At 42.0% G+C, this 13,699-nt stretch overlaps 1 protein-coding gene across 5 annotated transcripts in view; it reads left to right on the top strand.

The window, feature by feature from the left end:
• ZNF462 (zinc finger protein 462) overlaps window positions 1–3,424 on the top strand; it is an 88,083-nt gene extending 84,659 nt beyond the window's left edge. For all 5 annotated transcript variants that reach the window (XM_058825775.1, XM_058825776.1, XM_058825778.1 and 2 more), the window contains 2 exons: window positions 1,701–1,815; window positions 2,737–3,424. In XM_058825775.1, coding sequence (XP_058681758.1) covers window positions 1,701–1,815; window positions 2,737–2,938 — 317 coding nt within the window. In that variant the 3' untranslated portion in view covers window positions 2,939–3,424. The remainder of the gene's footprint in view (window positions 1–1,700; window positions 1,816–2,736) is intronic.
• The last annotated feature ends 10,275 nt before the right edge of the window (window positions 3,425–13,699 follow it).

Here is a 13,699-nt window from a genome sequence, read left to right as displayed (position 1 = left end):
CTTAGCATATCAAGAGGTGTTTTTCCATAATAGGCAAAAATTAAATGTCCATGACTGTATGTGTGACAGCAAAACCACGGAGAGGTCAGGTGTGTGTGCAGTGCAGTCTGTCACTTCTCCTCTGCAGGATCCAGAGAAGACCAGCTTCTGATAATCCTCCAGGGAAGCAGCCAAAATTCACATCTCTAGAGGCAAAAGTTACTGGCGAGTAGGATGAACAAGACAGTGTTGTCTGAAGAGGTGGTGGATTTACTAGAGTAACACTTGCTAAACTTCATGGGATTTGCAAGTATAAATTATGGACTGGCTTGGGTTGGAGGAGCCCTTTAAAGAGCATCCAGTCCCAACCCCTGCCATGGGCAGGGTCACTGTCCACTATCCCAGGTTTGCTCCAAGCTCCATCCATATCTGTATTCTTACAGAGAATATCAGCAGCATCCACCTCTAAAACTATTACCCACCAAAAATATTTATCCCTGTGTCATGACTAGTCTGTGTTTATACATTTGTGCCATGCTTAAGGTGTTAAAAATCCAGATGTAAACTGAGCTGGTGGCATTTGCTTATGTTCCCCAACACAGCAGCTTTATGATATTTAACCCCATAATAAATAAGCCCCCAACAATAAGAAATACAAAGTAGATTATTTTTTTCTCCTTTCACAGGAAGAGTCCTAAAAAAGTGTGTCAAGAACCATTCCATATAAAGCCGAAGTAAAGGTTAACTAGTGAGAAGTTTGTCACAAAAATGCATTTGCAGGATTTAGGTGTGGATAATAGGGAATATGCGAGCAATTTTGAGTTCACAGACTGATCCTGAACAAAGTCAGAGAGTGAAGAAATCAAGTGAGCAGAGATCAGAACCAAAATTAAGCAAAATCCCTTTTCTTTTATTATGTAGTTCAGGAGGAGTCAGAAAGACATTCTGTTGATTTCTTGCTTAAGATAATCCCTGCTAAGGAATTAATGCTCTGAGCAGATGGTGCTGTCTCATTTCCAGCAAAAGAATCAAGTGAGATAGTTCATGCAATTATTTTCAATGGTGGTGCGGTGATCTTCTTAATTTGTGAGAAAATGTTTCATCTTTTGTCAGAGCAGGCTGTGTTCACATGGAGCTTGGCTTTCAGGAATGTCACTCCCTGAGCTGCCAGTGACTTCACTCACATCACAAGGTGCTTGACACTTCTGCAAATGAGGCCCCAAGCACTTTGTATAAAAGATTAGGATGGCATGAAACACCTTTGCATTTAAGATGCAGGACATAATCCATGATCTTTTACAAGGATCACATGTTAAATGTACCAAATCTGCATGTTCCCTGAAGTTTGTGCTGCCAGTTCCAAAAATACGGATGGACTTGAGTGGGGTTTTTTTGATTCTGCTTTCAAGCCACTTCAGTCCTAAGCTTTGCAGTTCTGGTTTAGAATTTAAATTCCACAGTCTCTTCATTTGTTGAAATAGAGGAGCAGGGACTGGTAACTTGTTACCCTTACTAGCAGAGATGCTTTAAGACCTAGGATGGGATTTGTCACTTCCAGCATCGCTTTCCTTTTCAGGAGCTGCATTTTCCCAGTTGTTTGACAGGAAAGTCCTTTTGCTTCTCTGGAATGAGAGGTGCAGCAGACTGGACTGGAGTAGTATCACAGTGGTCCCTTCCTGGCCTGGCATTTCTGAGTTGACAGGCTGTGCTGTGTTTTTCAGATCCCATGATGTTTCCTGACAGCAGTGCTCCAGAGAAACGCTTCCCGTGCGAGTTCTGTGGCCGGTCCTTTACCGAGGGCTCCGAGTGGGAGCGGCATGTGCTGAGGCATGGCATGTAAGTTGGTTTGTGTTCCCTTGCCAAACAGACAAAGGTGTCAGGAGATCTCTAGACATTCCCCCCACCCCATCCCTGCCCTCCCAAAAAGCTGCAATAAATGCAAACACAGAGTTCTGTGAAGACCAAACCTCTCTTTGGATGCAGTGATCGGATGTCTCTGCATCCTTTTTTTAACTCTGCTGCCCAGGGTGGCTGTAAACCCTAGGGTTCAACTGTGATTCTAAAATTTAAGATTGCCCCTGGGGAAATGCCTCTTGGCCAGGATTAACTTCCCCTAAGTGTGCTGTTAATTTTTTAAAAAACTTTTCCTCTCTAGGCCAGTTTACATGCTGTGGGATGATACATATCACAGATAGGAATCTCTGGAGCAATCTGTTTCTTTCTTTTGATGTAAATCTCACTGGTAGCAGAGATGGCTTTTTCTAGATTTTCCTCAAAGGGTAGATTTCATTCAAGGCTGCTGACATGTGGGGAGCATCTGAATACAGCATTGTGGTTAACTAGGATGAGAAACAATAACTTCTCTTGCCCTTAAGAGAATGTGGGTCTGAATATAAGTACTTGAAATGCTGCAACCTGTGAAAAGTTTTGTTGGATTTTATTAGCTCTTTGGGAAATGTGCTCCTCTGTTTGGTGTCTCCTGCTTACAAGGGGCCAGGGGGATGGGAATAAACTTCAAGTGCCACAATTTGAGTTCTTCCCTCTGATCCCAAATCCATCCCAGCGCAGAGCAGACAAAGATTCCATTTCAGGGCTACAGTGTCCCCCCAGCACCTTCATTCATTCCTCTGCCTCTCCTTTTGAGCCAGTGGCACGGTGTGGTGGCTGCCTTTTTGGAAACCTGCCGCTGTCCCTCCTGTGGCAGGCACAGGGCTGGCTTTGCCGTGACCCCTGCCCAACCGCTGCCGTTCCTTGCAGGGCGCTGAACGAGAGCAAGCACAGGAGCGGCAAGGACAGCCAGCCCAAGGAGGACGTGGAGGAGATGGCCAGCACGCTGCCCGAGGAGAAGGAAGGCATCGAGACCATGGTGGTGGACTACTCCCACGGCGGAGAAACGGCGGACAGCATGGTGGCTGCTGACCAACCTCTCCTGGACACCGCGGAGGCCAAAAATGAATGAAGCGTTTGGTGTGGTTCTAATCGACAGTACTTGAACAGTGATGAGCGGGGCAGGGCGGGTGGGGAGGGCTGAAGGAAGAAATAAAGCTGCTTTTAGGACTGAATGATCTATTTTCAAAGCACTGGTACCTGTGTGAGTGTGTGTATATTAAAGTTATTTAAGTGATGGAATAAGTGGCTCCATTACATCACTGCATCTTTTTTTTCCCCCTTCTGGATCTGACGATGGGAAGTTATGTTCATCTTGGACTAATGAAGCAACTCCCCGTGTTTTTCCTACATTACACATCGTGCTTTGCAGTGGAGACTTCGATTGTTTTATGAGTGGAAGCATCGTGAGCGTGGAAGAAGTGGTGGGGGGACAACTTTTTGGATGCACGAGTTTGTGTGCATTTTTCTAGTTTTAATACGTAACGCTTTTCCAGACTGAACGCAACTGCTTTAGAAAAGAGAGAAAAAAATAAAAATTAAAAAAAAAAAAAAAAAAGTGGAAAAAAAAAAAAACACAGGGGAGAAAAAAAAAAAAGAAAACAAACGAAAAAAATAAAAGAAAACAAAACAGAAACTGCTTTGCTTAAAACAGTCACCTGTTTCCTAGTACCTCAGAATTAACCAAGGGAGATCTCTGCATTTGTCAGTACTACCTGTTGTTGTTGTGGTTAAATGTAGAGAGACTGCTGGGCAAGGTGGTGAATGGAGGAAGAATTAAAAAAGTTTTAAAGAAAGGAAAAACAAATTGTGCTTAAAATCCCAGTGTGGGTTTTATTTCTTAAAATACTGTGATTTTTTTAATTATTTTAGTAAAAAAAAAAAACAAAAAAAAGAGAGAGATACTTTAATTCCTAGATAACTGTTTGTGAATTGTCATCCTTTATTCCAGGTAAGCTGTTTGTTAGTATTCAGTTATAATTTTAGTATTTGGTAGATTTCATGTGACTAATTGTGCGGTTTTGTTTGCCACACGTTTTATTTTCTATCCGCCTGAGGTGTTACAAATACAGCACAATTAAGTTTCTCATGTAAAAATGAGTATTTCTTTTTGAGTGGGGGACAGGGAAAGGAGACTAGATCTTGTGAATAGAACCTTTTTTTGTTGTTGTTGTTGCTGTCGTCGTCGTTGTCCTCGTTAATTTTAAACATATGGAGATAACAAAGACGTTTTAACTTTAAAAAAAAAAAAAAAAACAAACTAAAGAACCAAACTTACAGCACAGCTATGCAGCTCATGGGCCAAACACATGGGTCCTCATAACCGTTCTGTTGCTTGTCATATTAACATCGATCAGTCTCACACCAGTAACTTTTCGTTGAGATTGGCTGCCTTTTTTTTTTTTGTTTGTTTTTTCTTCTTTTTTTTTTAAATTTCGTCTGTGGTTTCGTGAGTGTTTTTTTGGTTTTTTATTTTTTCCTTGTTTCTTTTCTTGTTTGGTTTTTTTTTTTTTTGTTTTGGTTTCGTTGTTGTTTGTTTTGGTGTGGTGGGAGGGAGGGGTTGTCTGTTAACACATCTTTTTGCAAGCGGAGGTGAGTTGGTTACACACGACATTGAGCCTTGGAGAACTACTTTTAACTCGATTCAGTGGAGGGAGTTGCTGAGTTTTTTTCCCCTCCTCCTTAGCTTTTTAGCATTGAGGGGATCAGTGTAGAATGGATAGGAACCTGCATACCTTAAGTGGCTGATCCTGAAACTACTCCTTGGCTAGAAAGCCAATTTAAACTCAATTTGGGGATTTTGCCTGAGTGGCCAATACAGGATCTAGTGCCCATGGTATGTTCTGATTGTGAACAAAAAAAAAAAAAGAGAAAAAAAAAAAAACTGAATTTTTTTTAAAAAAAGAGAAAAATGAGGAAAAAAAAACCTGGAAAAAAAAAAAAAAGTTTCTTTCCAAAAAGTAGAAAGTACTTGACTGAAACCTAGTTTTAGAAATGCATGTGTCTTCGTTTGATTTCTTTTGTTTTTTGGGGGGGGATCTGGGGGAGGGGGAGGGGGGAAAATAGGAAGCTCTCCAGGAAATTGTGTCCTGGAGAGCTTCACTTAAAAGTGATGGCAAAAATGTTGCATTTGTGGAATAAGTGCTACTTGAGAAGCATGGTGTTTTGCTTTTGGGGATTCATCAATTGTGTGTTAGGGGGATTCTTTCAATTTTTCTGTTGTTTTTTTTCTTTGTTTAGTTTAGTTTTGTTTTTTTTCTAATAGGGAGGGAACATCATAGAAAAAAACAGATTGGAGGGACAAGTATAAATACACATTTTGTGTCTGTATTTGTTTTTTAATTGGCCTCATTTCAAATATATTTAAACAGTTCCATACCTGGATTGGGTGTTTGTAATGGTTACCAAAAAGGAAAAAGAAAAAAGAAAAAAAAAAAAAAAAGAAAAATAAAAGAAAAAAAAAAAGGAAACCATGATTGTGACATGCTTTTATCACTACTTAATTTTTCAAATAACATGTAAATATTGTAATCCATTGGATTTTGTTTTGCTAACCTGTAATAAAAAAAATATGGGACCATTATCCTTTTAACAAGCTTAGAATGTCATATTTTTTTCCTTTTTTTCTTTTCCCAAAAATGTATACCTGATATATTGTGGACACACATTTTAGGTGCATTATTATGATTCTGTTGACTGTAATGACATAGAATTGAAAATAACATTTTTTTCATTGTTTAATTTATACAGAGGACTTTTTCAGAGTTTGACAGAAGGAAATAATAGCAAAATGCTAACCCATTGGCTTCAGCACTCGGTATTTCCTGATTTTAAAATTACTGCTTACTGATGGGGGATAGGAAGGGGATACTGAACTGTTGCACTGACGGGTTTGTTTTTTTTAAAAAAAAAAAAAAAAACAATGAAAATTAATAAAAACTTTTTAAGAGTGAGTGCTTGTCTGTGTGTGGTTTTTAATATTGGCTTGCTCTGGGCATGGGTCTGGTTCTGCACTTGGCAGCCCTTGTTGGGGAGGGGAGCGAAGTCCTCTTTTTTTTCCCTCCTGCACCCTTTCCCCCAGTGTTTTATTGGGAATTTTTGATTTACATGTTATAGGGGGTGACTTGCCCTAGCTCACACAGGTCTGGGTTCTACAACATCCCCCAAAAATGCCTCAAATGTGCCCCAGCCCGACATCCATTAGAGGTCAGGGGCACTCTGCCAAGCTCTGCTGACTTCTCCTGAACCCAAACACAGAAATGAGGAAATTTTGCAGGCTCTATGGGAAGATCAAAATAGACAGAGACAGGCTGGTATTTGGATTACCAGCTCAGGCCTGTCATGAGCTGTTGCAATATTTTATTCCCTGGAGTCTGGTGACCTGCTGGATCCAGCACTGATAGTGTGCTTGAACTGAATATTCACCCAAAAGTCGATCGTGATGGTCTCATGGAATCTTTCTTTGCTAAATACAGGTTTTTAAAGGTGTGTTGGTAAGATGCCAGAAGGTTGGTTTTTGGTTGGTTTGCTTGGTTGGCTTTTTTTTTAATCTGGTTGTGTTTTTATCAGGTCCTGTCCCCAGTTTAAGCAGCTTTTTTGGTTGCACTGGAGTTGGATCTCAAAGGAATGGGTATGCTATGAAACATCATGAAACTTTTGATCACTTCATAGTGTTACATGCTCATGCCTTCTTCCCTAGGAGTCAAAAAGTAAAGAAATATTACATTTCCCTGTTAAGATGCCTATTTCCTTAACCTGTGTTTACAGGGAAAGGGGAGGAATGGTGTATTTTGGGCTGCCAGACAATACCCTTTTTTCAGGGATCTCTGGAAACAATTATTCAGGAAGACCTACAAGTAATTTGTACATAATGTGTTCTTGCCCAGAGCCTACCTGCACTTTCACTAAATTGAAAGGAAATTCACTAAAAAGAAAGGGCTACTCAGTGATATATCACTAATAAGAATTACATCATATGTAATAATGTAATCATGGAAGACCTTGGGAAGAGTTCTAGGGTCTTGCAGTTGCATTTTCCCATCCACCTTCATGTCAGGATTTGAATGTGAGTTCAAAACAAAGCATTTGATCTCCCCATGTTTAGGTATCAGGCTGGGTGTGGCTGGATCCTCAAATCAGAATGTTTTTGGTTGGAAGAAACCTTAAAGATCATCTTTTTCCAGCACTTTCTCTGGCCCAGACTGCTCCAAGCCCCATCCAACCTGGCCTTGAGGGATGGGGCAGCCACAGCTTCTCTGGGGAGCCTGTGCCTCAGCACCCTCACTCACAGCCGAGAATTTTTTCCTAAAATCTAATCTAAACCCATTCTCTTTGATTTGAACCCACTCCCCCTCATCCTGTCACTACAATGACAGTCTCAACCTGCCTTTCTTTAGGTTCCCTTCATGTCCTGCATCACCTGTGTGCTCGCTCAGACCTCGGTGACCGCTCATTTCAGGACTGAAATTGCAGGAGTGGCAGGCAAAAAGCAAAGGGAATGGTCACTGACAGTGATCCTTCACTCCCATTATTCCCCCTCTGCCTCCATGGGCAGGTCCCTTTCTTCCAGCTGAGAGCCCTGGGAGCGTTTGTGCCGTGGGACAACTGGGATTTTGCACACACTGTGTTCCCAGGCTCATTGTCCTCCCTTTGCTTCCGAAGCCTGGGTAAATGTTTGCCTCATTATTGCTATCTTGACTGCTGGCATTTTCCCCCAGCCTGGAGGTTCAGTGGCTGAATGCTCCCAATGCAGAGCTCCTGCCTTTGTAGCCACCCCAGAGCAAAGGCTTTGCAGGAGTTGCTATGGGAATAGGAGTACCAGCCTGGTATCTCCCTCCCTTCCAAACATTCAGCCTCCCTGGAGAGGAGTTCAGCCTTTGAGGTTGTCCTGTGACGCAGGGCCAGCACTGAAGCTTGGCAGAGCCACATACAAGTCTGGATCTGTGGGGTTTCCAGAGGAAAATCCACTCTCTGGGAGGTGGATGTGAGATGTTGGTACTCCCGTTTATCTTGGAAGGCTTCATGTGAAGCCACACAGCAAAAGTCAGTCTGCAGCCTTGGAGGAAATAACACAACTGCTGGTGTTCAGTTCAGTGGAAGCTGGCCCAAGCTTCTGCTCTCTTCCTCACCCTGAAGTCTTCCTTCAGCGTTTTTTCTGAGCACACAGGACTTTTCCACCATGAGAGCCAGCTCCAAAGCAAAGAGATCACAAACACCACTGGCCTGGTCTAGCGTTAGCAATAATCCTTTTGGCAAACTCTTGATCTCCAGATCTCCCTCATGAGCCTGCTTCCTAATTCCTGTTTCTCTGGTGTTCTCCAAACCCTTGACTTCTCCAAACCCTTGACTTCTCCAGCTTGTCTCTTTTTGCAAGCCCATGTTTTTGGCACAGTGGAGGTTGTGCTCACTGACTCACAGCCCTTCTCTGAGCAGCATTTCTGCCTGTCCTGTGTCTAATTTCTGACCAAAAGGCAAATCTAAAGGTATGAGCAAATAATCAGGCACCTAAATGTATGCCCAGTGGCATTTCATGTAACTAAGACAGTGATTTCTTAGGAGAAGCAAAGAGGATTTTATCAGATTTTCTCTTCGGGTTTATAGGCATGACTGCCAGGGGACAGCACACAAGAGCCCTTAACATGTGGAAAATGACCATCACAGAGAAGATACCGATCTCTATTTCAGATTTAATTCGTTACAGCTTGGATCCTACAGCCCCTTCTCCCCAGCACTCATACAGTGTGCTGCAAATCAAGTGAAACACCCAGAACGGTGTCAGTGCGGGGAGATTTGGGGTTTGCTTTGCTCTTGGGGTTGAGACGATGCTCTCATTTTTAAAGCTGGAGGAGTCTGAAGCAAAGTCCCATCAGCTCACAGAAAAGTGAGAAAAAAGGCTCAAAAAATAAGCAGAATGAAATTAATTCTCATGCAATGCACTGCATTGAGTAGCAGCAGAGTGGGCAGCTAAGACTCAGGTAGCACTATTGACTTTCCTTTTGCTGCTTTTGAGATCTGTTTTGTCCCAGCAGAATGTGGAATTTGATCAGATAAGGTGTGTTTCCTCTCTGGTTCAATGTCTTGACTCCTGAAGTAGAAAAAAGAAAATCCCATGGTGAGCAGGAAAGGAATAATCTGTCCCTAATGAAAGTCTCACCTTAATCCCTTTTGACAAAAGCTTTATCCATAGAAGTAGAAGAAGTCCTACCTCTTTCACATTCATTTTGTGTTCTGGTAATATAAGTTACAGTACTTTTGCTGCTAATTCAATTTTAGTTTTGATTGAACACCTGGTTTTTCAGATGAGAGCTGAGAGGTAAAATATTTTGTGTTAAAAATTTTTGCTATTTAAGTATCCTACAAAGAAATGCTTCCTAATAGTTGTGTGAGCTCTATTACTCTGACATTGTTCATAAAATGCACTTTTCATAAAACAATCAGTCAAGGATTGCAATTGATTAATTTCAGCTAGGATGCTTAGGGAAAAAAGGAAGTCCGGTGCTGGGATGAGAATAGACATGCTTTCCTTCTCAAATAATTTCTCTCTTTGAATATTTGGTGCAACAGCAAATATGCCTCATCTCGATTCTTGAATTCTCTGTAGAGTTTACACTTCTATTAATGAAGAGCTTAGCTCAGTCTAGCCAAATGTACATGCATGACTTCCAAATCTAAGTGAAATGTGTCTCCCTGCAGCTGTTCTGCTGTGCTCTCAGCAGCATTTAAAGGGAGGCAGGCACTCACCAGCAATGCCTCAAATTAATTTAGCTTGTGCTGAAAACGTTGTGCTGAAAAGTTTTCTCTGCAACTGAAGAAAACCCTGTTTAGCTACTGTGCCAAATATTGCTTCAAATCTTTGTGGAATCATTTAGACCGAAGTCACTGCAGGATTCTAGCAGAGATGCTGCAGTTAAACGAGTTTTAAACCATTGCTGTTAGTTTTGGTCTGTAAGAACCATCAGATAATTAGCAGGCAAGGTCTGTAAAGCGTTTAAAAGGTCTTTGATGAGTTTTTTCCAGAAAAAAAAAACCCACATGTTTTCCTCTGCTTGGACTCTACAGGAGTTCAGGCATGTGATTGTTGAAACCAAAAAATAATCATTTAGAAGTGGAAAGGGTTTGGTTTCTCATAGGTAAATAAATATCCAGCACTCAAAACACGCCGCCTGCAGAAAGGCATGAAGCCTTGGAGATGTTCTGCTGCAGCTGCAGAGTATTTCTTGCTAATACTACAGGAATATCCTCCTGGAAAACAGGTTAGAAAATAATTTTTGCTCCCCCTGCTCCTCAGCTGCTCCTGTAAGCATCTCTTCCACCTTTCCTCAGGGGACTGCTCTGGAAGCCAGGTGGCAAATGCTGGCCAGGATGTGGCTGGTAGGAGTTTGTTTAAGGAGACATGGTTATGGTTGTTGGTTGAGGTGCTGCAAACAGGACTTGTGTTTCTTCAGCTCAGCCACAGAAAAAATATTTTGGGGGGGTCAACAGCTTTAAAAATGACTCATCCCTCACTGAGGAGCTGGCTGTGCTTCTGTGTTGTTAACCAAAAGCAGGAAGGATAGGTGATCAGATGTTGATATCCCATGTAAATGACTCAATGAACAGCAGCAAGAGGAGTATCACTACGTTCTTACTATCAGATTAAATGTATGTTGTTATTTAATCCATTTAAAATAAAAACTTTAGCAATTAGGACCTCACTCTGCAGGGTTTCATGCTGTAACCTAGATTTCTTTCCATGTAATTTAATTGGGAAGCTGACAAGGAGGTGTTTTTTTTTTCCCTCCCATTAATTTGTACCAAATGGGTGCTGTGACTGAGCCAGTGGGCTGCTCCTGGGGACACTCTGAATTCTGGGAGAGCCTCAGATGGAGAGAATTCACCTGTTTTTTACCTGTGGGGGAAAAAAAAAAAAAAGGTAGACCTTCTCCTCAGTGTCATCCTTGAGAGCAAACTTTGGGATTATACAAATAGAACCATGATCATGTACCTTCACCAGCCAGCAGTGGAAAAGTGCTGTGCTAACAGGTGATTAAACTGCTCAGGGAAGAAGTGATCACTTCATTTTCCATGCAAAATTGGAACCTTGAACAGCGCAGCTTTCCAAGATTTCTCAGTTAAAATGTCCAGATTAGATTTCAGAGAGCTCCCATCCTGAAACCAACACCAGCAAATGCTGCAAATGAAATATCAAGGGTGTAATGCAGCTGGGCTGTTCTCCGGTACTCAGGTGAGTCTCTGCTTTGTGAGAGGTTACGAATTCTGTGCTCATTCATATTTTTCTGCAAATATCAAGAACTCCATTCCGTGGCTGGACATGCCCACAAAGGTGGTCTGCCTTTTTATCAAACATCGCCATTATGCTTATTTTTATTTTTTTTTCTTGTTTTAATTCCTTTTTTTTTTTTTTTTTTTTTTTTTTAAATTAAAAAAGATGTCTAATTGGAAAGCAAATGATGGAAAGGGAAAACAAAAGCAGAGAGTGATGATATGAGCTTGCTTCCTAGTTTCTTTCTGTCTTTGGGGTTATCTGTAGCTCCTGCCCATGCTGACATGGTCCTTTTCCACAGAGCAGAGGGTGAACTGAGGTACTGAGACATCTGAGCTTTTGGGGCTTGAGATGGGTGTGAGCTGAGTGCTCTCAGGTCCAAACTGAGCAAGAACTTTGGAGACATCAGGGCGTGAACACTGCTCCAGCCCCGTGCTAGGTCAGACCGAAGACTCACCTGTAGCCTGCCTGAACCCAGATCAAAACCTTGTGGCTCAGACCCATCTCTAATTTGAAAATGTAAATTGATGGTTTCTAAACAGCCTGGCTCAATGCTGGACTGCTTTGCTCTGCACCAAGTTGTCTTCAGCTGATTCTGAGCAGTGGGGGATCTTGTTTGTTTCTTCAGTAGGAGGTTCCCTGCACAGCTTTGGTTAGCCCAGGTTATCTCCAAATTCAGTCTTTCTTTTAAAGGCAGTCATAGTCCCCTCTTGATTAACTTTACTGTGTGAGGAATAACTCTCACTAAACCTCTAATATTTAACTTCGAGTCTCTCAAAGCAGGAAGAGTTGTACAAACTTGCATTCAAAATCCCCAAACTTTAATTCCTGTTTATAGCCCAGTGACAGGCAAGGGCTTAGAACTATGTATAAATATCTCCTATCACCCTTTCAAGGTCCCTTTCATGGAGGATCAGTTGCACTAGGGGGGCTTTTGTTTTTCATGAGGAATTTCAGTTATTTAAAATCTAATGTTTCTTTTCACCAGCAGTAGATAGAGGTTGAGTCTGTTAGTATTTCAACCTTTGCCACTAATGCTCTTTCAAAGAGAATAATTAGAAGATGGAATGAGAAAAAGTGGAATAAGACAATAATCTATTTTGCATGACAATATCATGAAGAAATCAAATATTTCTGCATTTTCTGTATTTCTGTAGTGTTTCCTGTAGTAGGAAGAGAGCAGGAGTCTTTCAGAAAAAATCTCTCAATATAAAGGACAAATAAGTTGTATCTTGCTTTTGGGGCAGAAAAGGGGTTTAACATCCCTTTTACCAGATGATGAAGTGGTAGAAGAAGAAGAGGGAATGTTGTTTTGAGGAATTCTATCACAACACAAAAATAAATTCTGGTGAGTTGAGTCCTTGTCCATGGCCTTAGCCTGGAGGTGGAAAGGATTTCAGTTAAAAATTTTCTCCAAGTTATACATTTTTGCATGAAGGGCACAAATTTTTTTACTATTCTTTTTAATTTTTAACGTTTATTTTAAAATATTTTTTTTTTCTTTTTAATCTTTGAAGCTGGTGGGTTATCATGTATCAGGATTCACTACCTAGATGAGTAATGAGTAAAATGCCATCAAGAACTGTCAAACAATTTAAGCAATTTTAGTCAGATGATACCCTTTTTCTGAGGGAGAACAAATTTCCACACCTCCTTGGGGCCTGTTAAAAAACACTTCAGAGGAAAGGGAGGATTTTCTGCCCACTCTGGGGAGAAGCAACCATCATCTCTGTGTCTGGGGCCAGGAGAAGACCCTCTCTTGTTGGACTTTGAGTCTGACCAACCACTTCCAGACCTTCCCCATGGAATCAGGGGGCTGTTTGGGTGTCCCACGCTCACCACCTCCTTGTGCAAACAGAGAAACCCTACAAGTCTCTGCTGTGCCCTTGGCAGGCTTGGAGATGAGGTGAGGATGTTATCTCGCTTGGAAAATGGAGCTTATGCTCCCAAAGCTCATTGTGATGGCGAGGAAACAACTTGGGCAGCAGCAGATGGCTTTTTCAGGAGGATGTTCTGGGAACATGTTCAGGTTTTTCCTTTCATGTGGTGTGTGTGCATGCTGGCAGCTGACTTAGACTAAACAAGGGGTAATTCTGCATTGTGGTTTCCTTCTGTCAGCAGACTGTGTGATTGGGTGGCATTCCCACTGGCACATATCAGATATTATTTTCCTCCCCCTGGGATCCCTCGTGAAACTCCATCCTGACTGCAGGTCCAAATTGCAGCCCTCACCCCTTTTTTTCCTACTTTTCCAGACTCTCGTGGTAATATCCAGTCCCTCACTTCCCTCCTGGTGATGGTGGGGGCCTCCAGCCCTCCAGTTTCGGCTCCCCTCTTCCCTGGCCTCTGCCACAAACCCTCCTGCAGATGTCACCCACCCTGACCTCCTCTTCCATCAGGAGGACCTTCATGCAGGACCCTTTTCTCTGTCCTGATGTGCTGATAGCACAGTGTGAGTTGCTCATTTCCTGGCCAGATTTTTAAACACATCCTCACAGAGGTGAGGGCTGTAGGCCTTGCTCAGGAACATCTCTTCCCCTCCCCTGCCTTCTGGCTTCCTCAGGAATATGT

The sequence above is a fragment of the Poecile atricapillus genome, chromosome Z (assembly GCF_030490865.1).
Source record: "Poecile atricapillus isolate bPoeAtr1 chromosome Z, bPoeAtr1.hap1, whole genome shotgun sequence".
NCBI classification, from domain to species: Eukaryota; Metazoa; Chordata; class Aves; order Passeriformes; family Paridae; genus Poecile; species Poecile atricapillus.
Note: the sequence above shows the minus strand (reverse complement) of the source record. Positions and strands in the feature narration are given on the sequence as shown.